The 25,443-nt window shown below is 46.5% G+C and overlaps 1 protein-coding gene across 7 annotated transcripts in view; it reads right to left on the minus strand.

Moving 5' to 3' along the window:
* Nucleotides 1–1,051: 1,051 nt before the first annotated feature.
* SEPTIN6 (septin 6) overlaps nt 1,052–25,443 on the minus strand; it is a 75,245-nt gene continuing 50,853 nt past the window's right edge. For 2 of the 7 annotated variants that reach the window (XM_061137209.1, XM_061137208.1), the window contains 6 exons: nt 19,712–19,808; nt 16,838–17,006; nt 13,533–13,665; nt 10,879–11,069; nt 8,650–8,711; nt 4,702–5,389 (listed from right to left, as the gene is read on the minus strand). In XM_061137209.1, coding sequence (XP_060993192.1) covers nt 5,319–5,389; nt 8,650–8,711; nt 10,879–11,069; nt 13,533–13,665; nt 16,838–17,006; nt 19,712–19,808 — 723 coding nt within the window. In that variant the 3' untranslated portion in view covers nt 4,702–5,318. Of the gene's footprint in view, nt 2,126–2,709; nt 4,167–4,701; nt 5,390–8,649; nt 8,712–10,878; nt 11,070–13,532; nt 13,666–16,837; nt 17,007–19,711; nt 19,809–25,443 lie in introns of those variants that run through there. The other 5 variants (XR_009692040.1, XM_061137213.1, XM_061137212.1 and 2 more) reach the window with 5 other exon arrangements.

Here is a 25,443-nt window from a genome sequence, read left to right on the forward strand (position 1 = left end):
CTGACATCTAGGAATGCTACAATGCACAGGGCGGCCTCCACAACAAAGAATTATCTGGTCTCAAAAGACAATAGTGCTGAGGTTGAGAAACCCTGGGTTGGAAGAACCTAAGATACTTCTAGTAAAGGGGAAACTCCATCCCTAATAGGGATTTCCTTTAGTGAACACCCACCTCCTTAGTTTACAGTAGCTCACGAGACCGCTGCAATCACCCCTGCAAGGGAGTTGCTGATATTCTTTTACAGGGAGGTTTTGACCACAACTTGCCCCCAAACACACACAGCTAGCAAGTCTGTCTGGCTCCAGAACCGGTATTTTTCCACACCTCCAGGATGCCGGGGGCTCAGTGATGTCACGGGTTGTCCCGTTCGGCTGCTCTCTAGTGTGTGAGTTGCATAGATGCAGGCCAGCGTCGTTTTCCCTGGTACCCCTTCCCTTCAGAGGTCTCCAAGAGCTTGGTGCCGAGAGGGTACCAACCACCTTCCAGTCTCCAGCATCTGGTTATTTGGGAAATGAAGGCAAGGAAAGGAAATTCCACTATGATTGCGGCCAGAATTATGAAAACTGACCACTGTCCCTCTTGCTCACTTGAATGCTGGGACAGACAAGGAAACTTCCCTCTCTAGTAGACCCTATTTACAGAAGGCTTTTGGAGTCATGCCCATGAATTTTCAGGATGTTCACATCACAGTAATAATAAGAGAAGCCATGCAGTGCAGTTCTTTTCCTTCTGGAATTAAAACTCAACCAACTCTTATTCTATAGGATCTGGCACTCCACTTTCTCCATCAATTATCCTAGATGAGCTCAACGGATCAGTGAAATCCATGCTAATGAAGGAAAAGTAAAGGACTCCCCCTGACCCCCGCCACAAGCCTGTGGAAATTTCAAACCCAGATGGGGGTTGTGGGCACAGCAGCCCACCCAGGAAGGTTGCAAATGGGCTGATGGTGCCTCCTTGAGCCCCTCCAACCACCCCCTTGAAAGGAAGCCACCCACCCCTCCTAAGGCAAACCATGATGCGTGCATCACCTAATAATCACACAGCCACTGAGCATTTCTTTGAATTTTATTGAAAATTGACATGGACATTAGAAAGGTATCAAGCTAAACAGTGCTGGTTTTGGGATGTTTCTCCTGGCGAATGACAGCCCCAGAGGGGCAGTGACTGGTCACATCTCTGAGCAAAAAGAACAAAGGAGAAGAAAGGAAGAATGAACACAGATTCTGGAAAACATGCAAAGAGGCTCTCTCAAGAGACACGGGACAGTGGAATGGCAATGGTCATAGGGCTATATGGGGATGAGCACACTCACATGGCATTTCGATCCAAGTTAAACCAATGAATTCAGGGTAGATTTATCAACATCAAAGCTCTCTCTTCAGGTCCCACATTGAGCAGAAACCTCTCTCAAAACCCCAACTGGCCTTGGAAGGCTGAATGGAGCAATTTTGCTCTCACTAAGCTTAAGCTCCCCCATCTCTCCTTTCCTTTCTCCACCTGAATGTTAGTAGATCCACTTGCCCCACTTGCTGAGGGGGTCTGCAGAAGGTCTGTGAATGCTGAAGAAGATATGAATGTTGCTTGACTTTCTCGTCCATATTCAGAAATGTTTAATAGTGGCTGTAGACAATCAACCCATTGAACTGGAGAAATGGTGTTTAAAAGGAAAAACAGAAAACTCAAATGAAAAACTTGTGAACAGTACTTCCACACCCACAGCTGAGGTCTCCTGCCTCAGTCACTTACACTTGGGTGAGTCATCCTGCAGTTGTCTCTCTGAGGTTACATTGGGTCCATTCTCCAGCTCGGACGGATCTTTTCCTGCCTTGTTAGGTTAGGATAAGACACTTCCATTTAAAATACCATGTAAGTTGGGAGAGAGCTTCTTGCCTGGACACATGAACACTTGTTGAGAGAGAGAGAGAGAGAGAGAGAGAGAGAGTGTGTGTGTGTGTGTGTGTGTGTACACACGCATGCACACACGTGCATACGCACACAATTTGGAACGAGAGGGAATTGGTTGGTTTCTGGTTTGAGACAATATGGAAACCCTAACTCTTCTATAATGGTAGTCTTCTCCTTTAGACTTAGTGCAGCTGCTGAAGACAAGATTAAAAAAAGCTGGAGAGGGAAAGAGAAAGAAAACATGAAATTAGCCAAAGAAAAAGGACATTCAAAGTAAGACAGGGTCAGGAAGGTGGGCAGTGTGAGGTAGCACAGATTATACATGGAGAAGACAGGTGAGAAATGGGGTCACTGATGGGCCATCACCACTGGAAAATCTGCTGAGGTTTTTTTTTTTTGAGAAGGTTTTAAGAACACCAAACATCAGTTTCAAGCTTCTTGTTTTAATTAAAAAAAAAAAAAGCACATATTGACAGCCACACGTGAATGCCAAATGATTAAAACAAAAAAAACATAAACGAAACCAAAAGTGATCTATTCTGCATTTTGGAAAAGCAAACTTCTTGGCTTAAAAGAAATGAGGTGGGTGTGTGTGTGTACACATGGGGATTTTTCAGGAAAACCATTCCAGTCCAGGGTGGGGTGGGGTGGGACACAGACCATTTCTAATGACTGGTTTTGTTTCACCAGAAGTAAACAGAGTGTTACAGTAATTTTTTTTAATAGTAACAATTATACTCAGTAAAAAAATCTTTTCACTGAGGAAGGAAAAAAAATTTTCTGTTTACAGTGAGACAAGCTACCCGATACAATAAGCATTTTAATTATTTTACATAGCCTTGGTTGAGTTTCTAAAGGTCTCATGTTCACATACAAGTTATATTTTTGTTTACCAAACTTCCTTGATGACAAGGGTCATCTCTAGCACCTGTTAAACTTCCGCACTCACATGCCTCATTCCAGACTCCCAGGAAAGCTGAGCAGCTAAGAGGTGTCCATGACTCTTATTATCGTCAGCAGAAGCACTCAGTTCAGGGGCGGGACTAGAGTTCTCTGCTTTGCCCATCCCTGCCCACCCCATCCTTGAACATTTTTCTATGGGATAAAAACCTCAAAGGCGCTCTAATACTATTCATTTTCTCCTGAACATCAAAAGACTTGTCTCCAGGAATGAACATGAACAGATTGAATCCATTTGTGAAATGGATCGGGTCTCAGAAGACACTGAATTTAGCCTGACTTTTGCCATGAAACAGCCCTGGGACCTCTGGCAAAGTCCCTTTATTTCTCTGCACCTCGATTTCCTCTTACAAAAAATGGGTCCTACCTGTCTTCTGGACCCAAATGTCTCTCTTCATACAAAATTCCTGCCTAGTCTCTGAAGGTCTCTCAAAGTCTGGGTGGCTCTAATACCTTTTGAAGTTTTCAGAACCACTCAAACCTCAAGTAGTTAATCTGTAAATAAATGTAAATGAGGGGACCTCCTATTTGTGATGCAAATAATTACTGGGGGGGGGGGGGATGGAGACCATTAGTTGTTTAAGTTTGGGATTCTTGGGAAGCAGCTGTGAAACTGGTCAAAGCTGCAAACAAGAAGCCTTTCCCAAGGAGACTTGACAGCCTTAACTCAGCATCTCCCTGAGCCAAGCTGAGGATCCAAGCTTTTTTTTTTGGCTTTTAAATCTCCGAGCATAGGGTCTCCTAAAATGCTCCACTGTGTGACTTGGATTTTCTCAAGAAACTAGCTTCTGCTTTGGCAGCATCACCTTCATAGTTGCTTCTGGCCACCCACCAGTCAGTGACTCACCAAACAATACATCTCAAAACTGCCCTCTTGCTTTGCCAACAAAAAAAGATAAAGTGTGTGCATTCGTTTGCTTTCCGTTGTTTCTACTTTTTGTTTCCTGTTATTATCTATTATTGAAAAGAGAACACCCCCTCCCCATTCTCAATACTTCAAAAAGGCCTGAAAATTTGGCATAGCCTTGTTCGATTGTGTTTTCAAAGCAAGTGACCAAAAAATAAAAATCTCAAAAATAAAAAAGAAGGTCATGGTCAATGCCAATGGGACCGTGAGGCAGAAATAGAAAGAAGAGGTGGGGCTTGAAGTGGAAGAACATGGCAGGGGCCGGGGACCCGGCTGCCTGGCACCCCAAAGGAAAGCTGTCAGTTACAATAGGAACCTTGGCTTAAAAGGCTAAGTGGAGTCCAGTCCAGCTGTAGCGGGGAATACTATTCAGTACACAGCCATGGATTACTGCAAAGGAAGGGCAGAGAAACGGCGTGTTAGCCAGGGATCATTGCCAGTCACCGCCAGCTCTCACTTTCTCACTGGTCAAACACCAAAGTCCAGTGTGCCTCATGGCCCTGACAAGGGAGGGCTCTCAACTTCAAAGGGGTTCCCAAAGCCACTATCAGAGAGGCCCCATTATACAAATCCAGGCTAGAAGTTTTCAAATATCAAATCCTTAGAGGCAAAGTCAGGGACCTTCCAAGGCACAGCATCTCTTTTCTCTTCTCCGACTGACAGTCTCACCTCTTCTTCTTATTGGGGGACACATGCAAAATACAGATTGAAACTCATCATCATCAAATTCACCAAATAAATAGACTGGAAGATTCCTCAAAGCCAAACTAAAAACACTAATTCTTGAACCACTCAGTCTGGCAGTTTATGACACGGGATGCTTACACCTGCTACTGGCCCTGCCTTGTTGGGATGGTGTGGCATCCTCAGGGAAATTACAAAGGAGATGTGAGACACCTCATAACAATTCCATAAGACACTATGCTGGTACTAATATTCAGGTTTATTCTCCCTCCTGCATCTGTGGGGTACTCAGAATTACAGAGAGGGGACATTTATGCTATTTTCTTCAGCAGTCGTGTTGTCTGGGAAGGGCTGGGTGCAAATAAACTCATTCCAGGTTCTTAACAGAGTTTGAGTGCAGTCACTTTTGAGTGAATCAAAACTGGAAAGGGCTGGGCTAACCGAAGAATCTCCTTCTGGAACCCTCTGAGGAGAGGCTGTGGTTCCTGTTAGGGGCTTAGTGGTGGGTGGGGAAGCCAAGTGACTGCAGACTAAGGGGGAAAGCCCTGCTGACTGCTGCTCACCCAGCCAGGCTGGATGCAAATACCTCGGGGGAACAAACAGCATTCGGAGTTGGAACAGGGAAGCTGGTGGTGCCGTGGAGCAGGCAGAACCCCTGCACATGTTACAGTCAAAGATGGGGCGGGGAGTGGCCGGCTGGGGGCGCTGGGAGGGGCACTGGGATGCAGGATGCAGCTTTAAACCACGTGACTGCTGGCTTCTTGCCCAGAGGCCAGACAAGGTCCTCAGACTCTCGGGCTTCTATAAACCTTGGCAGGAAGAAAGGGGAGGGCACAGGTTGTGTGCCCCGCAGACGTGTTAAGGGGGAATTAGAGAAAGGGAGGCCCAGCTCTGTTGCGCAGGAAAAGGGCGTCTACAGGAAGCCCAAACTGAAAATGAAAAGAGAAGTTGGGTTAATGAATGGATGGATTAATGTAAAAAACAAAACAAAGGTTAGAAGAAAATTGTCATGACTGATGGATAAATTAGAATATAGCTATGTTAGATGGTCTTAAGGTCTTACTGCATTGGCTTCTGGGGACATGCTTTCTCTCTCATTCACCCTCACACACCTCTGAGTGGCAATTGTCATGGCATCAGCAAGCAAAATAATCAAGAGCCACAAGAATCCCTTTTCTCTCTTCTTAATGACTAGGTCCTGACTAGCGCTCCTGACCCAGACACCTTGTACAGGAACACCTTCAGCAAATCTTCAAGTGGCCTCAGGCCACAGCACAGAGTGCCAGGCTCTCAACCAGTGATGGCCTCACCCCACAGTGAATGCCAAGGGGGTAGAGGTTTCACCTTTGAAGAGCCCAGGTCCACTAACTGGTCCCCTGGGGCAAGATCTGTTTGAGAAGTATCTGGAGGTGGTGACTGGCCTCTGCACTAGGGTCTAACCACAGTCACCTGGAAACCCAAACAATGGAAATCCATTGGTTTGTGTTCACTCTGCACTTTGAACTTTCTCCCATTCAAACTTCATCCTTGTGACATAAATGGGGGCAAGTTGTATTGGTCCCCATTTAACTTATGAGGAGGCTGAGAAACACTGCGTGGCCAAATGACTTGCCCGAGGTCACAAAGAGTCACACCCACAGGAGCAGAGCCCGAATCCCTGGGTTGCTTGATTGTGACTCTCCTCACCACAGTGTCCCTGAGAACTCCTTGCCTGTGGACCCAAGCCCCTGGTTTTATTTTTTTTACCTGAACACATTTCTCTCATTAAAGATATTGGGGAGGGATAGTTAAAAGCATAAGCTGAATCTATCTGTACAGTCGCTTCCTCAGAGTGAATACACACACACACACACATACACACACACACGCACGCATGAGAATGGCAGTTTATACCAGAACTCGTTTTGCATTCTCATTCCAGTTCTGCCAATAACTCCCTGTGTCAGCCTCGGTAAATCCCTTAACCCCACGCCTCCATTTGTTCATCTTGTGAACTGAAGATCAGCACCTTCCTCCTCTGCCTCACAGGACTGTCGTAATGTGAAAATAAGATAGCGTGCGGAAAAACACTTTGAATAGTATTAGAACGTCCTATGAAAGCTCAGCTCTCCTGTTCTTCCTTGTCTACTTCCCAGGGGAAAAGAAACCTATAGAACACTGCAAGGGCTTATGTCCTGGGCGGCCTGGGAAGGCTGAAATACTTTGCTAGGCCTACTGTCCATATACCATACTCTGCCCCCGCCCCCCAGGCCAGAGTACCTACAACTGTGTGTGGGCCACAGAGGAAGCGTTTTGTTGCAACTGCAGACGGCTACAGGCGTCAATCTCTCTATTTGGTTTGGAACTGCTCTTGTGGTCTGCTGGGGAGAAGCATGCCAGAAAAAGCCAACCTGCTTAGGGTTGGGGTTGGCTGTTCCCACTGTTTGCCAATTGACTCTTGATCATTAAGTGTGGCTTTAATTATAGTTTTGAAAGGATTCATTTTAGTAATGGCCACTACCAATGATTTACTCGGGGAAAGCTGAACAAAACTGTGTCAAACCACGTTAATTTGTGTTTCATGAACTGAAAGCTAACTGAGCAGGATGCATCTTTCCTATTTTTCTCCTTGAAAATAGGGGAACCGAGGAAATACATGTGAACCGAGCATCAGCCACTCTGCTGGGCACTAGGACTGCAGCCATGGACATACACTCCAGGAACTGTGTCTTCCTAGCTTTCATTCAAGTCAGTGCACAGGGCTCCAAGTCTTGCCTTTAAGCCAGACAAGAAATCATTTCATTGTTCTTTTAGGGTTGTTTTCTTTGGCCCAATTTCATGGGCCTTATGTTTCAGAAGCCCCTATGGACTTCCTCTTCGGGATTTGCTTGAAAGTAGGATGTTTTGCCAGCTGCCCAAAGTCCCCGGAGCAGTAGCTGCAGCAATTATTTTGGTGACAAACAGCAGGTTCTCCATTTAAATCATAAACTCCACGGTGAGTGCGGAGAAGTCTTCCCAATATTTTATATTCCCCGATCCAAACAAACCAAATGTAAAAGGCATTTATGAGACAACCAGGGTATTCTGAACATGGGCTAGAAAATTTTATGCGAATGAATTGTTAAATTTGGAGGTGTGATAATGGTGGCATTGTGGTTATTTTTTTTAAGAGTCATTAGCTCTTAGAGATCCATGTTGAAGTAGTGACAGATGAAATGAGATGCGTTTTGCTTTACAGTAATCCAGCCAATTTGGGGGCAATAAATGAGACAGGACTGGCATATGTTGAGAGTTGTTTGGGGGCTGGGGGGTGGGTACATGGACTCGATTGTATGATCCTCTCCTTTTGTTCCTATGTGAAAGTTTCTATGGTAAAGTTTTAAATGGTAATATGCCTAATTAGGTTAGATTGAAAATATTTGTGTTCCTCCCCACTCACTACCTAAGTCTAGTAAAATAGATGGAAGCTTAATCACTGCTATAATCAACCTATAAACTATGTGATGCCAGGGGCTGCTTTATTTACTCTTGTTGACATAACACCTAGCCCTCAGGAATGCATCTTACTAACGGTTACCTGCTTATCTCCTTATCAGAGGTGTTCATGAAGTTGGTACTTGTAGATAGAGTATAAGGAATTCTCTATAATATTTAACTCTTCACTTTCTTCCCCTTTTATTCTGGTTTTGAGAGACTACATAGCCAAATGAAATTAGAAAATTTGAACCCCTCAGATAAGAAACAGCCACCAGAGGGAAACAGAGAAGCAAGTTTCCATTGACTTGAAACCTTCCCAAACCTGGGGCTCAAAGCTGACCGTGACATTGCAGGACAAGGCTTGTGAGCCCAACAGTTCCCCTCATCACTACAGGTTAGTTAATTTTGAAAGTAACAGGTTAGTTAATTTTTTTCTCCTTAAGAAAAAAAAAATGGCTAAAATGGAAACCTCAAATACCTATCACAGGTTCCACCCAGGCTAGGTAGAAAAGTCTGAAAACACCCCACTTTTAATCAGGAAGGCAAATATTGCACATGTACACTTGGAATCACACCAGACTATTTCCTAATATTATAAGTCACAAGAGAAAACCGGCCAGAACAATGAGGCAGCTTCTTTGATATTAGGTATGTGTGTTGGACAGGGGGTGAGACTTGGGGATATGTGTTCTAGAAGCCACTGCCAGTTCTATTTAGAGTTAATAAAGCTTACCAGGGCCCTGGGTATCATGCAGCATGCAGCAAACAGCAGAGTTAACTGTAAAACAGTAAAAGCTGATGAAGATGGAATGAGCTTGGGGAGAAATCAAATATTATGAATTGATGCAAACAATGAAGAGTTAGAGGTCAAAGGAGATTAGGAGGAGTGGGGAGGGGAAGATGGGAGGGCGGGCTGGTAGGAATCCCCTGAAACACCAATACTCTTTCTTAACTTCTTTAAGGGCAGCCAAAGGAAATTCTCAATAGATGACTCTATTAAATCCAACCACCATCTCTCCAGAAGAAATCCTTCTACCCCCACTTCCGCCCTTCACCCGGCCCCCTCCCCACCTCATCACCATGGGACCAGAGTGACACCAAGCTAAAGATGGGTCTTCCGGAGGTTAGGCAACTGTTCAGGGAATTACGTAAGAAGCCCAGACCAGCAGACACATATATTTGAAAGTACAGAAGAGAGCAGGCTGTTTTGTCAGACTCTCTTGTTAATAGGATGTGCCTGGTGTGAGTGAGGTTTTCACTCATCTCAAAATTGGAAAAGGGTGCCATCACCAGCTCCAAATATTCCTGGAAGACTGGAGAGACATGTCTCCTTATGTGGGGTCTTTGGCCTAGGGGTGGGGGGTGGTCAGTTAATTGGAGGCAAAGTTAACAGGAGAAAGCCTGGTCTGGGAAGAACTTCCACTGAACAGCTCAATGGGGACTATTTATATAGTTGAGTGTCAGTGGGGTCCCAACAAATGAATCTCCTAATTCCGGCCAGCAGGCTATGAAACTGCCCCTGGGATCCTGTTAACAAACACCACGGGACTGTGAAAGCAGCAGGTTAGAGCTGGAAGACTAATTTAGACTTTTATGATCTTAAAAATAGGAATCCATTCCTGCTGCTACAACTAACACACCATTACAGGTCAGTTAATATAGAGTGTGTCCAAAGAGGCTTTGTTCGGGGTAGTTGAATTTTATCAGGTAATACCGAAAAAAAAAAAAATGAGATCGTCAGTGACTTTGACATACAGTGTTGTGACTACGTGACAAAAATCTCTGAACTAATTGGTGAAAATGCCCAAATGACATTTTTGAAAAAAGAATAATCAGATGGCAAAACTTAGTGCCTTCAAAGTTAAGATATTTTACTGTTGCATTTTATTCTTGGTGAAATGTGGTACTGCTTTATTCCTAAGTGATGAGCCAGGAGAGAGAAGAAAGGAAGATGTTTCCTCCTTCTGGCCAGTAACTAGCAGTGGAGTCCAGCAAAAAGTGGCTAAGAACAGAAGGCAGTGACGATGGCCATGTTGTAGATCCTCAGACCACTTTAGTTTGGCTCCTCCAGTCACACTGCCCAAACAACTAGAGCGCAAGGGACCACTAGATGTTTTCCTGCTGTTGTACAGGTCCCGTCGGAAATGCTTTTCTCTTCTCTGGTTCTGGGATGAGGAATGGGTAACCCCAGCAAGCGAGGCTGGGGCTCGGGTCAGCATTCTTGACCCACACGGTAACCAGGAGCCCATACGTCCTGTGTCGCCAAATCCCAGGGGAAACAGACGGATGGTACAGTCGTTCCCCAGTGGAGGGTGGGGCCTGCAGAGGATATTAGCATCTGAGGATTCCCTGCCAAGTTCCCAGCACCCCAGGCTGGGGACAACTAAGCACCCAAGAGGGAGGGACAGGAAGGGGTGAGAAACCAGGACTGGGCTGCAGCCTTCAGCGGCAGTGCTTAAACTCTGTTGGACACAGCCCTTAGAACTGAGGGGGGTGAGGGAGGCTCCAGGGCTGAACCACCTCAGGCATAGGATGAGCGAGCTGGCCTGGGAGCCCTTCCACAGGAGGGGGCCCAGAGGCTTCTGCTACCTTCTCTCTGCCCTTCTTTTTGTTCATCTCCTTCTTGTAACTTCACAGATTCTCATCGTTTCCGCCTTTCTTCTTTCTACTCTCTCACCTGCCTTTTGCTTTTCCTCCCCTTTCCCTCCCTCTCCTTCTGCCTTGAGTTGGCAGGACTTTCCCAAGTGGGCGGAGCAGAGGGGCTGGTCCTCTGAGGCCACACACAGCCCTCACCTCCCCTCAGCTCCTCAGATGTAGGGCATCTGTGGGGCCTGTGGGGACACCAAGACCAGGTCCAGGGGCCCAAAGGAGCCTATCAGCCCACAGCTGGCCTCTGTTACCGGCCTGAGGAGATGAGCAGGAGCAGAAAGAGGCCCTCACCCCAGGGCAGCCTGCCACTTACTTTTTCTTCTCTTTGTCTCTTTTCAGAGTCTGTGAGCCTCCAGCCTGGGAGCCCTGGGACTGGAGCAGCTCGGCCGCCGTCTTCCTCTGTTTGAAAGCGTTCACTTCGTCATCCAGGGATTTCTTCTTATCCTCCAGCTTCTTCTTCTCATCCTGGTGTAGTTTCTTCAGACGGTCAAACTTCTCATGTAGCTGGCAGGGAAGCACAGGGGTTTTGGGGAGAGCAGAGCTCAGCTGAGCAGAGCACGGGTCGGGGGGTGGAGGGATGGAGTGGGGGTGGGGTGGGGATTGGCGGGCTTGTGACCATGAAGGACCTTGGGATCCAAGGAGACATTTCTGCCAGGGACAGCTATGATGTCACCAAAGGGCGTCATGTTCTGAATGGTTCTCTTCTGCCATTTTATCTCCACATTTCTGCTCCTGAATATGGTCAGGGAACCATGCATTCTGTCTAAATCAAGCATTTTATTTAAAAGAGTCCCCACAGTTACTACATATGAAAAATAATAACATCAGTTATAATGTAGAACATGTATTGAGTGCTTATTGTAGGCCAGGTACTGACTTTTCTAAGCATTTTATATGTATTAACTCATTTAATCATCTCAACAACCCTATGAGGCAGGTTCTGTTATTATCTGCATTTTATGAGGAAACAGAAGGTATGAGAAGTTAAGGAACTTGCCCAAGGTCAATGCAATCTTCAGGTGATCATATAATGAGATCTCTCAATAGGAAAGGGGCCCCTGCCTTTTCTTAGCCTCTCCAACCAGGGAGGCTCATTGGAGATTGCAGAGAAAACTTTGACAGTACTGAAGCTGGTCAATGAAAACACTTGTCCATGGATGTGGAAGGAAAGACAAGAACTTTAGAAAATGAAATGAATGTGGAAACCTCAGCTTTGACCAAGGGGAGGCTCAGCTAGCCCTGAATAGAGTCAGAAACCCAAAGGAGAAGAGCAACAATGTTCTAGCATGTTACTGTGATAAGTGGATCAGGGAATTAGGGGTGTGTGTGCATGCATGCTCAGTCGTGTCTGACTCTTTACACCCCCATGGACTGTGGCCCGTCTTCTGTCCTTGGGATTTTTTCAGGCAAGAATAATGGAGTGGAGTGCAGGTTGGATCCCTGGGTCAGGAAGATCCCCTGGAGTAGGAAATGACAATCACTCCAATATGTTTGCCTGGAGAATCCGGTGGACAGAGGAGCCTGGTGGGCTACAGTCCATGGGGTCACAAAAGAGTTGGACACAACTGAGTGGCTGAGCACACACACATTGGGGGTGTAGGTGATTAACAAACTGGAATGTGATAAAGTATCCTGAGTAGTAAGAGCAGCTCAAGCATCATTTCAGTCTCTTTTGAGGACTCAGGAAGGAATGGAGGGTTCTGCAGCCCTCACAGCATACCGTGGAGGAGGCTGGGTGTCCTATAGGTATCTGGGCCTGTCACCAAGTAAGGGGTGGTGGATGACAGACTTGTTGGGTCAACCAGCTCCCACTAGTCATTCAGGGTAGGCTGCTGGTAGAAGCTCTGCTGACCAGTGGTGTCCACCTGGCTTTTGCTTACTGGCCTTTCATTCATTCAAGAGATCACCTTACCTCTCTTCCTAAAAGTTCCAGGTGACATTTTTCTTTTGAAAAGTGAAACTGAAATGAAGTCAACTCTCTTGCCATGGGCTTTGGCAATAACACTGGAGAGTCTTGGCAGATTAAAAGAGGAAGAGACTTGGGAAGTAATTAAGTGCTGCCTTTCTTTATGGGTTTCAAGGCCTAGAGAGCTGAAGCAGTTGCTGACATGACCAAAACTGTGGCTGAGGCCAATTAATCTGGCAGCAGTAGGGGAATCAGTAGTGGGACCTTGGAGGCAAGGCAATGGTGCGAGGGCTAACTGCAGTCTACTAGTCACGGCTTAACTAAAGTCCAGATAGACCATCAAGCCTTAGTTAAAAACTCACTAGAGCTGCACCGATGTTCTTTAGCACTAGCATGAAATGGAACGGAATACTCAAGTGGGTTGGGAAACACACCTGCTGTTACTGGCTTAGGATTCAACACGGTACCCAGGACTCCCTGGAACCATCTTTCCCCAAAGCCATCAGAGCAGGCAGGATGGGGCAGGACCGCCAAGAAAGTGATCAACTGTCCCTTCTGAGCTATGAACTCCCAGAAAGGGGGGCAAAAAAATCAGCCTGCCCCTGACCTCGAGGGGCAATGTCAGGTCCCAAGTGTGAGCGGGGCTGCCCAATAGAACTTTCTGCGGTGATGGAAATATTTAATATCTCATAGCCCTGAGTTGCATGAAGATTGAGCCTTTAAAATATGGTGAATGCAAATGATAAATAGAGTTTTAAACTTTATTTAATTTCAGTTCATTTAATAGCCACAAGGGCTAGCAGCTACTATATGGGACAGTGGGGGTCTAGAGAATTAAATAACAGAGTGAGAAAACATCCCAGCCTTGGGGACTGAAGGATGGAAAAGACACAGATCTCACAGCCTCTCTGTGCCGGCCAAGGCAGGGCTACAGATGCTGTGTCCCATTCCCGCCTGAGGCCCCAAGGTTCCCCCAGCTGCTCTCTTGGGGCAGAAACCTTTGTCTTGCCTAAGTTCAGCCTCCTTTTCCTTCCCACCTAGCACACCAACCCACATTTTACCTCTTTCTCTGCCTCTTTAAGTTCAGCTTCTTTCTCTTTGACTCTCTGCACAAACATCTGTCTCATCTCCTCTTCTTTTTTCTGGAGCTCCCCTAGGAACTCGTTCCTTTTGGCCTCATACGTCTCCTGTAAACTGCAAACATGGTCAGGTTAATTTCCCTGCCTTTGGAATGGCTCTTCTTCAATGAAAAACAGCCCCAATGATCCTCCCTGGGTTCCCCTACCCTCCCTTCCTCAATTCTTGGAGACATGCAAAAGCAGAAGCACAGAGCTGTGGGCACCTGGCTTTGAACTGGGAGTGACTTGGAACACCTGCTTCTATATTCTGATTCTACAGATAAGGCCCAGAGAAGTGAGGCGGACACATAGCAAGATCACACAGCAAGTTAGAGGCAGAGCTGGGACCTGATGCTGGGTTTCCTCTCATAATCTAGGTCCTTCCATCTGCACTATGCCGCCAGGTCCTGGCTCTGAAACTGACCATATTAATGAGTGAGTTCAACAAACACTTGATGAGACTCTACCATGTCCTGGACACAGAATTAAGTGATACTATGCTAGTCACTCAATACCTGGAGCCAATAGCCATGTGCCTGCCATCAAGGAACTCCCAGTCAGTGGGAGATGCCTAGGTTATGTCTCCCTGTCCCTCCCCCCCACCCTGGCCTGGATTTAGTTTTATAGATTAGGAGTTAGCCTGGTGAAGAAGAAGAGGGTAGGTGCTCTGAAGAGGGTACCCTGTGGAAAGGCACATGTGGAGAAGGAATGGCATATACCTGGGGTGTCAGGCATGGCCCCATGTGGCTGGAGTAGTGGAAGATAAGGTTCCTGAGAGTTGCAGGAGAGAGCAGGCGTTGGCCGCCCTGTTAAGACTTGGACATTTTAAGCAGGGCTGACTTGATCCAATTTGAAAATGGGAAAGACCACTCTGGGCATTGCATGAAGGACAGACTTTCCAACAATCAAAGTAAGAAATGATGGGATCTTGGGACCTCCCTGATGATCCAGTGGTTAAGACTCTGCCTTCCAATGTAGGGACATGGGTTCAATCCCTGGTTGGGGAACTAAGATCCCACATGCCTTGGGACAACTAAGCTTGTAGGCAGCAACTACTAAGGCTGCGTTTTCTAGAGCCTGTGCATCACAACCAGACAGCAGGCCTCAAGCCACAATGAAGATCCTGCATGCTACAATGAAGACCTGGATGCAGTGAAAGAAAGAAAGAAGGGATCTTAATGTGAAGGCTGGGAAGGAAAGGGAGACCAGTGAGGGAAGCAGAACTCCAAGGACTCAGGAGGAGTCAAAGATGATTCAGGTGAATGGAGAATGAGTACGTTTAAGAGGGAAAGAGATGAATTAAATTTGAGACAGCTTGAGTTTCAGATACATCCTCTATGGACGGCCAACTGAAAATACCCAGTAAGCAGTGGGATCACTGGGTTTGAGCTCAAAAGTAACATTTTAACTTAGGAGTGATCTATTTCTAAATGGTCTTTAGGACTGTGAGAGCAGAAAGAACCAGCCACAAAGAGTGAGAGTAGCAAAGGCCCTCGGAAAGAACACGGAAAGGAAGAAGTTGAATGAAACAAATCTGCCGAAGAGGCTGAGAAGGAGTAAAGCAGTGTGAGAGAGGACTCTAACCAGAGAGACCAGTGCTAGAAAAGCCAACCACAGACAGAATTCAGGAAGGAGGGAGCGGGAAGGAGTATCAAGCACTGTGTTGAGATTTTTAACAAAAAGATGGGGAACTTCCCTGGTGGACCAGTGGTTAAGACTTCGCATTCCAATGCAGGGGGTGTGGGTTTGATCCCTGATCAGTGAGGTAAAATCCCAAATGCCTCACAGCCAAAAAACCAAAACATAAAATAGAAACAATATTGTAACAAATTCAATAAAGACTTTAAAAATGGTCCACATTCAAAAAATTCTTTAAAAAAAAAAGAGGAGATGGGGCTCAGAGATCACACTGGAATATGTGACTGCTGACCTAGAGGCCTCTCTACTCAGTGGCATGATGAGAGCAGAAGCCAGTAAATACAGAACCATTCTCTCTCCTTCCTGTTGCAGCCAAACTCCTTGACAGGGCAGAGGCTGGTGACAAGGAGCAGAGTGAGGGAGAGTTTTTTACGATAAGAATGTCTGCCCACAAGACGGAAAGGAGCCAGCAGAGAAAGCGTGCAGAAGGCAAAGATGTGAGAAACAGAGGTAGTCAAGATGGAGCCGAGGAGGAGAGGAGGGGACTAGAGGACACCTCTTCCCCCGCAGATGCAGATTAAAGCAGTCTGAAGGGTAGGAGGGAGAAAGCTAACGGAACGCCCATCAGAGAGACCAACACGTTTTCCTTCAACTCCAGGGGCTCCAGCAGTCCCTGTCCATGAAGGGCAGTGAACTTACCCCTCCGGAACCAGACATTCCCAAAGGAAAGGCTATTCTATGTCTCCAGGCTGGCTTTCTGCTATGAACAGGTTTTGTAGGATCTGAGAGGCCATTTGAAGGCCTTCTTATCCCACAAGCAAGCCCTTTACTTGTTTATCAAGGCCTGACGTTTCCTGAAATGTTCCAATACAGGGCACTACATGTGACATGGTAATTTACAATGTGAGGCTTACATCACATATTATGCATATCGATCAGATACTTATTCACATAGCTCCCACCAGCATAGTTATTTGAAAGCATTTGAAGCAATGCTTTCAAAAACTTTCCTCTTCTCTGAAAGCATCTAAGATTCTGATTTGAGGTGTCAACGATTATTCACATCTGGTGGTCAAAACAAACCTTGCACTTGAACACAAATGCTAAAGGGCAGTAATGAAGAGCTGAAAGTTCATCAATACCTGTGTGGTGACTGCTGCCAGGTCCCACCTGGTTTGGATCATGGGGAGAGGGGTAAAGAACAGACTGAAAACCTGACAGAGCAGTAGGAACCTGATGAAGAATGTGGGTCAGCGGGCAGGCATAAACTGCCATGTTAAAGCACAAGGCCCAGGCTCAGGGCTCACAGCTACCATGCAAATGCCTGTGGCAGCGAGACCATCGGCCTTGCCCATTCCCTGGCCTCCTCCCCGCCCCCATTCTTATAAGCAAGGCAGCAGGGCTTACCAAGCCCACCATGCCACAGCATCCCCTGGCAGGTGTCCCAGGGCAGAGAAGGGCCAGGCAAATGGAGCTGGCGAGTGACCTAGCCTTCCAGCGCTAGGTCTGGGCTCCTGTGTCTTGCCTCGCCTGTGAATTCTCCAGGGCAAGGCCTCCCCCTGCCCCCGGGTGGGCTGAGTTGAGCTGGGTAGGACTGGTGGGAGAGGTACCTGAAGGGTTTGCTGTCAGGGTCGGTGTCCTTGAAGCCCATCTCCTCCAGCTTACAGCGGCGGTACAGCTCATAGTGCCGGCTGTGGGTCTGCTCTCGGAGATCCTCCATGTTGACTCGGATCAGCATCTCCCGCAGCTTCACAAAGTCACAGTGGGCTTCATTTTCAACTGCATGGCAGGGGTTGAGGTATTCAAAGTCCATTGAAAGGAAGGCCAGAAGAAGCAGAAATGGACAAAACAAGAGGTGAAATGTCTAATGGTGACACCACCTTTTCACCTGTGCATATAGAGCTCGAGATGTTGCCTTCTAATTAGTTTTTCTACTAAAAGGGCAGATGAAAAATTATAAGAGTGACATCCCTCAGTAATGGAAAACAGCAATACCATAAAAGTATCTAAGAAGACATCTGGTAGACATTTAGACTCAACTCAAATTTACCCATCAGACACTCACAGGAATGTTTGCTTCGCACCACTTTTAGGACAATGGCAAATGGACATTCAGCCATCTGTCTCATAAATACTTGCAGAATCTTTTGTCTCCAGGATAGTATGAGGCACTGGGAATTCATACACATGGGGTCTTGCCCATAGGAGCTTCCAGTTTAATGGAAGAACAGATGCAAACACACAAATGCAATACAACGCAAAAATTACCGACATGAGACATATAGCCAGGGAACCACAGAAGTCCAGAAAAGGGAGTCCTGAGAACTTCAGGGAGCATGAAGACTACCAAAGAGGGGACAGAGCCCTAGGATGACTCATGAAGGAAGACTAGGAATTCAGCAGGCGGATAAGGGACACATCCTTGCAGGGTCTCATTAAGGTTAGGCAATGTTACAGCTAGAAGTCGCAGGGTTAGGATTCCAATCCAGGTCATCTAAAGGATAGGCAAAGCCTATGACCAGGTATCAAAGTCCACAGAATGAGAGTGTAGAACTAGGACATGGCTAGATGGTTGTGATAAGCAGGGATGTGAGCCACAAGTGTAGCCCATCTGGATGGTAGATGCTTCAAAACAGGTGTTTTTAAAGGGTGAATAATGGCCTGATGGCAGCAATGGTGACCAGCAGAGTGTCTCCAGGCATGGTTCCACCTTGCTGGAGTGGGGGGTGTCTGGCCTGACCACATTGGGATAATGGCATCTGAGATGAACAGGCACAGTTACCCCAGATTCTGTTTCACAGGTCTGGGAGAAGGTCGTGGGGGCCGTGTGGAGGGGGTGTCTGGAATGACAGCATGGGGCAGGGTGACAGCAGATTGCAGTTGGGCTCATGTAACCCCTCTGCTTAAGATCCACTGGCTTCAGGAAAAAGCCCCCCACTTCATAAAATGTATCAGCGTATCAGCCAGGCAACTTCCCAGCACCATCTCGTCCTCCATCCACGGAGAGTAGGCCCCGGTGGAGTCAGAAGGAGTGGCTCCAAGGTTGCTCAAAGACTCGGACAATGCATAGTTTCTCTTCCTCCAACTTGTAAGAAACAGTTTGAAAATCCTCTTTGTTGGTTAGGTGCGGGGTGGTCTGAGTCAGGGGACGTCACTGGGACCATATCTGTTAGCTTCTCCTCATGTTGCCTCAGGTTCCTGTCTCTTAGACTCCAAAATTCACTCCCAGGGTGGGACTGTTGGTCCAGAAAGCATTTGCAAATGTTCTGGGAGGAACAGCCCCCAGCACAAATGGTAAAGAAGACCCAAAGTCAGCATGGCTGTCATGACCGGCGTGGTCCTACCCGTGGAAAAGCCAGCTATCACCAGAGGGTCTCTGGCGTGCCCTAGAGGATATTGGCCTTTGACGTGACGTGGACACGGGATGAGTTTATGGTAAACCAACCACCCTTTCACATATAGTAATCCTGACTAGTACCAAGGGTACCTTACTTAACACGTGTCAGGCAGACTGCAAAAGGAATTTTCTCAAGCCTATAGGCAATAGTCTGTTTTTAAATTGCAAAGTAAGAATACAAACAAAAGAATGCTTGAAATGCATTTTTAAAGGATCAAAAAAAAAGGACACCAAAGTATCTATGGCCCAGGTGAAACATTACCAACTCCCTAGACATCCCTTCCTTTTTTTTTTTTTGGTAAACTTTGGCTGCACTGCAGGATCTTGGTTTGATCTTAGATTGAACCTGCATTCCCTGCTTTGGAAGGCAGAGTCTTAACCACTGGACCACGAGGGAAGTCCCCTTTTATGTCTCTTCCTGATCTCATTCATGCCTCTCCTTCCCTGCAACAAGACTTAACCACCATCCTGACTTGGGGGATTACCCTTTTTTCCTTTTTTCTTTATAGTTTTACCATTTACACATGAATTCCTAAAGTTCAGTTTTGTCTTACTTTTGGATTCCATATAAATGGAATCATACAGCTTGTATCTGTCTATGATTTACTTAGCTCAACGTGCTGTTTGTGAGATGCACTGCTGTGGATGTATAGTCATCCATCTTCACTGTTGTATAATATTGCATTATTTGAACATTCTGCAATTCACCCAATCTATTTTTAATGGCTCTGGGTTGTTTCTATTTGCTATCACGAACAACACTGTTGTGGACGTTCTTGTACATCTCATACACTCAAGTGGGTACACCTGCTTTCTCATACTCTCTGTCCTACCTTACTGCAAGTACATTTATTTTTGTTTTAGGAATGTTTTCTCCATTGGACACAAAGAGCTTGCTCAGTGCAGAGAATCCAGGTATGGAGCCAAAGTTTGCCTGCTGGTGACCCCTAGAGATGCCTGAGGCCCAAGATGAATGAGTAGAAACTGGGGACAAGGGAGGAACTGATCACATAGTGGCGGGGGACAAGCAAAGGGACAGACAGAAGGGGATTGCTGAGCATAGCCCCGCTCCCGGAGATTCACTCACCTTGCACAGTTCCCCAGGGGTACTGCCGTGCTTTCATCATCTTGTTACCTATCTTTAGTTCTTCTGTGCTGCCAATGACAGCAAATGGCAGGTGGGCCTGAAACAAGAGGCAGACAAAAGCTGAGAACTCCAGGTAAAGGAACTGAGTGACCCCCAGTACAGCTGCGGCTCATCGTGGGGGCCTCGGCGCCCCTGCCGCAGTGTCTCTCACTGCCGCCACCATCAGGAGGCATTTCATAAGCTCCTAGGCTGTGTAGGGAGAAGAGGCCTACTCCAAGCTTTGCCTGTTCAGAAAATCACAATAGAAGGTAACCAGGATGTGGCCGAGTGCGTATGGAACAAAGACAGAAAATAAGCAGAATAATAAACAGATACACAGATTAGCCAGCTATTCAGTCTTTATGGTTGCTGACGTGAAGTGCCTTTGGAAGGCAGGTGAATGGGACACAAGGGGCTATGCGTGGAGAGAGACTAAAGGAGAATGGAGGGGGCTGGAACCGTTGCTCACTTTTCCCAGAGTATGAGAGCCCCAAGAGTAGACATGTACAGAAACCACACTGTTGACTGAGGTGGACGCTCCTGGTCTCATACTATCCTGGAGCAAGAGCTTGCCCCGAACTCTCGAGCCTAGGAGTCAAGTCCCCACGTATTTACCCACGTGCCCATCACTGAGCTGAGTTCTGTTTCAGGGGCTTTAAAGGGAAACAAAGGGAGTAGAAGATTCACGCCCTTGTCCTCTGGGAGTTTAAGATCTGGTTAGGGAAGACCAAATTCCATACCCGAAATCACAGAAGACAGGATATGCCCAAGGGCTCAAGTGTACAGTCTGGCACCCCGCACACAATAGGTGCACAATAAATACTCCTTGAATAGCCATGGGCATAGCAGAAGAAAGAAAAGTATGAACAGGGGGTATGGCTTGGTGCTTCAGGTGGAGAGGGATAGTGAGGCACAAGGCCCAGTTAATGAGACTGCTTTCATGCATCAGAGAAAAGGCAGGTGCCCCCAGTTGTAGCGTGAGGCCTGGGACACGCTCACAAAGCTCCATTCCACAGGAAGTGCTGAGTCAACACTGGCCAAATGGAACCACTGATTAAATACTGTTTACAAGCCAGGTAGAGCTTTACTCAGAAGGGCTTTACACAGAGAAGCAGAACGTGCACTGAAACAAGCTTCTTAGCCTGCTTGGACAAACAGGCCTCCATCTCAGATATTTTGACCGACTTCATAGTCAACAAAAGAGTCTGAAATGCAGTACTTGGATGCAATCTCAAAAACGACAGAATGATCTCTGTTCGTTTCCAAGGCAAACCATTCAATATCACAGTAATCCAAGTCTATGCCCCGACCAATAACACTGAAGAAGCTGAAGTTGAATGGTTCTATGAAGATCTACAAGACCTTCTAGAACTAACGCCCAAAAAAGATGTCCTTTTCATTACAGGGGACTGGAATGCAAAAGTAGGAAGTCAAGAAACACCAGGAGTAAAAGGCAAATTTGGCCTTGTGGAGTACAGAATGAAGCAGGACAAAGGCTAATAGAGTTCTGCCAAGAGAACGCACTGGTCATAGCAAACACCCACTTCCAACAACACAAGAGAAGACTCTACACATGGACATCACCAGATGGTCAATGCCGAAATCAGATATTGATTATATTCTTTGCAATCAAAGATGGAGAAGCTCTATACAGTCAGCAAAAACAAGACTAGGAGCTGACTGTGGCTCAGATCATGAACTTCCTATTGCCAAATTCAGACTTAAATTGAAGAAAGTGGGGGAAAACCACTAGACCATTCAGGTATGACCTAAATCAAATCCCTTGCGACTATACAGTGGAAGTGAGAAATAGATTTAAGGGACTAGATCTGATAGACAGAGTGCCTGATGAATTATGGATGGAAGTTCGTGACATCGTACAGGAGATAGGGAGCAAGACCATCCCCAAGAAAAAGAAATGAAAAAAGCAAAATGGTTGTCTGAGGAGAGCTTACAAATAGCTGTGAAAAGAAGAGAAGTGAAAAGTAAAGGAGAAAAGGAAAGATATGCCCATTTGAGTGCAGAGTTTCAAAGAAGAGGAAGAAGAAATAAGAAAGCCTTCTTCAGTGATCAATGCAAAGAAATAGAGGAAAACAATAGAATGGGAAAGACTAGAGATCTCTTCAAGAAAATTAGATACACCAAAGGAACATTTCATGCAAAGATGGGCTCAATAAAGGACAGAAATGGTATGGACCTAGCAGAAGCAGAAGATATTAAGAAGAGATGGCAAGAATACACCGAAGAACTGTACAAAAAAGATCTTCACAACCCAGATAATCACGATGGTATGATTACTCATGCTCACCTAGAGCCAGATATCCTGGAATGTGAAGTCAAGTGGGCCTTAGGAAGCATCACTACGAACAAAGCTAGTGGAGGTGATGGAATTCCAGTTGAGCTACTTCAAATCCTGAAAGATGATGCTGTGAAAGTGCTGCACTCAATATGTCAGCAAATTTGGAAAACTCAACTGTGGCCACAGGACTGGAAAAGGTCAGTTTTCATTCCAATCCCAAAGAAAGGCAATGCCAAAGAATGCTCAAACTACTGCACAATTGCACTCATCTTACACACTAGTAAAGTAATGTTCAAAATTCTCCAAGCCATGCTTCAACAATACGTGAACCACGAACTTTCAGATGTTCAAGCAGGTTTTAGAAAAGGCAGAAGAACCAGAGATCAAATTGCCAACATCGTCAAAAAAAGCAAGAGAGTTCCAGAAAAACATCTATTTCTGCTTTATTGACTATGCCAAAGCCTTTGACTGTTTTGGATCACAATAAACTGTGGAAAATTCTGAAACAGATGGGAATACCAGACCACCTGACCTGCCTCTTGAGAAACCTGTATGCAGGTCAGGAAGCAACAGTTAGAACTGGACATGGAACAACAGACTGGTTCCAAATAGGAAAAGGAGTACGTCAAGGCTGTATATTGTCACCCTGCTTATTTAACTTATATGAAGAATACATCATGAGAAATGCTGGGCCGGAGGAAGCATAAACAGAATCAAGATTGCCGGGAGAAATACCAATAACCTCAGATATGCAGATGACACTACCCTTATGGCAGAAGAACTAAAGAGCCTCTTGATGAAAGTGAAAGAGGAGAGTGAAAAAGTTGACTTAAAGCTCAACATTCAGAAAATTAAGATCATGGCATCTGGTCCCATCACTTCATGGGAAATAGATGGGGAAACAGTGGCTGACTTTATTTTTTGGGGCTCCAAAATCACTGTAGATGGTGATTGCAGCCATGAAATTAAAAGACGCTTACTCCTTGGTAAGAAAGTTATGACCAACCTAGACAGCATATTAAAAAGCAGAGACATTATTTTGTCAACAAAGGTCCGTCTAGTCAAGGCTGTGGTTTTTCCAGTGATCATGTATGGATGTGAGAATTGGACTATAAAGAAAGCTGAGCACAGAAGAATTGATGCTTTTGAACTATGGTGTTGGAGAAGACTCTTGAGAGTCCCTTGGACTGCAAGGAGATCCAACCAGTCCACCCTAAAGGAGATCAGTCCCGGGTGTTCATTGGAAGGACTGATGTTGAAGTTGAAACTCCAATACATTGGCCACCTGATGCAAAGAGGTGACTTATTTGAAAAGACCCTGTTGCTGGGAAAGACTGAAGGCAGGAGGAGAAGGGGACGACAACAGAGGATGAGATGGTTAGGTGGCATCACCGACTCAATAGACATGGGTTTGGGTGGACTCCAGGAGTTGGTGATGGACAGGGAGGCCTGGCATGCTGTGGTTCATGGGGTAGAAAAAGAGTCGGACACGACTGAGGGACTGAACTGAACTTATGTCCTACTATGTACCAGGCATTACGAAGAATACAACACTGAAAAAGCTCAGAGCCTAGACCTGGCGATTGTACAGTCTGGGAGGGGAGAGACACACACTGTGATGATAACACAGTAAGGTCCAGACTATGAACAGAGGCTTGAGGGCTGGAGGAACACAGAGGAAGGAGAAGCTTTCACGGGAAGTCAAAGCAGGCTTCACAGAGTAGGTAGTAGCAATCATACTTAGAGATCATGAGCTATAGACCTGATATTAGCAGCAGTTCTCTGTCCCATGTGCCAGGTGCTCTACGTGGCATTATCTCATTGAATCTTACAACACTAGGAAGTAGGTATAGTTATTATCCCCATTTTATAGAAGACAAAACTGAGGTCCGGAAGGGCCAAGAGACTTACCAGCAGTGCCACCATAGTAAGGGGCAGAGCTAGGAGTGGAATCCAGGTCTCTCTCACTTCAAAGCCCACCCTAGCTGGTCTGCCACTCCCTTTTGGGGTTTGAGCAGCAGATTAGGGGGGCACTCTAAACCCAGGGGGTGAACTGGCCAGGCAAGGCCAAATTGTAAGAGGCAGTTTAAATCCGACCTCACAGTCAGTACTTTTTCTGTTCTCCTCTAGCCCCACACCCCAAGAATGTTCTTCAGAGTGGAAGAACACAGATGTCAATTGGGAGCTCAGCTCCAGCACATCTGCTAAACCACTCCCCCCCGCCCCGCGGAGGTGCTGGGCCTTCACCCACTCTCAGTTACTCTCCGATGATTATCTCAGGTGTTGCCACATCCCACTGCTATGACTGTCCCCAAAAAGGGGACAGAGGAAAGAGGGAAAGACAAGGCTATGGATATGGAAAGTGGGCGAGGGGTGGAGGTGGGAAATGTTTTGTCAGTCCTAATAGGGCCGTGGGCGGGGGTGGGGGGGGGGTGAAATCCTAGAAATCCTGCCTAAAGGCCGAAGCATCCCTGACCTCGGCCAGCCGGTTTTCAAGGTCAGACGGGGGCGGGGTTCATTTGGGCACAATTCATTCCCCCTCAGAGACCCGAGACAAACCGGCAGCCTCCAATTCACCCCCAAACACTTTCCAGGAAAAGGCTGCCCCACCTGCAGAGACCTCAAAGCTTCAGTCACTCGAAGGGGCAGCCATGACAGAGGGCTAGATCAGGGGACTGCTGGTGGAGCATTCCCACATATCCTGGGCTCTCAGCTGAAAGTGATGCAGGAGGAGGGTATGTGAAGTGGGAAGTACTTCTCTGGACTTAAGAGCGAAAAAAGAAAAAAGAAATCCAGAAGAGAATAAAGGCATTAAAAAAAAAATGTCAGTATTCCCTTGGGTGTGTTATTTTTATCTCCAAAAGACATTGTCAGTTAGCATGACAGGGTCACTTGCTTCCCCTTCCTCTTTAAACTGCTGTCACTTTATCCCTCCCCACTCTGAAACACACAGTCCCCGCCATGGCAGCTTCAGAGGGCTCCGAGACCTCCCCCAGCACATTCATTTCCAACTGGCATCAAAGTCTGTTCTGATAAGTTTATGCAAGGATCTCATTTCCGAGTGCTCCCAGGCAGATTTCATTTGATTCTACAACAGCCTTCCAGGGCGGTTACTGTAAGCCCCACCTGTGATTTGGAAAACTGGCATACAGACAAGTGAAAGGAGTTGCCCAGGTTCCTACCTCCCATGCCCAAATCTTCCCAAGGAGCAGTGAGGACACCGCGCTGTAGCTGCCAGCCTCTGCCACCACCCAGGGCAGGTCAGCTCAGCTTTAACCGTGAAGGGCAGGAAATCGTGGGGTCGGCTCTGGCCGCCTTGCTGCCGCTCTTGAGAGCCTGGTGGCTCTGACAACTAGAATAGAGTCAAGCAGAGCAAGGAGAAGGTAAACCCTCC

Source organism: Dama dama, chromosome X, assembly GCF_033118175.1.
Source record: "Dama dama isolate Ldn47 chromosome X, ASM3311817v1, whole genome shotgun sequence".
Classification (NCBI taxonomy): domain Eukaryota; kingdom Metazoa; phylum Chordata; class Mammalia; order Artiodactyla; family Cervidae; genus Dama; species Dama dama.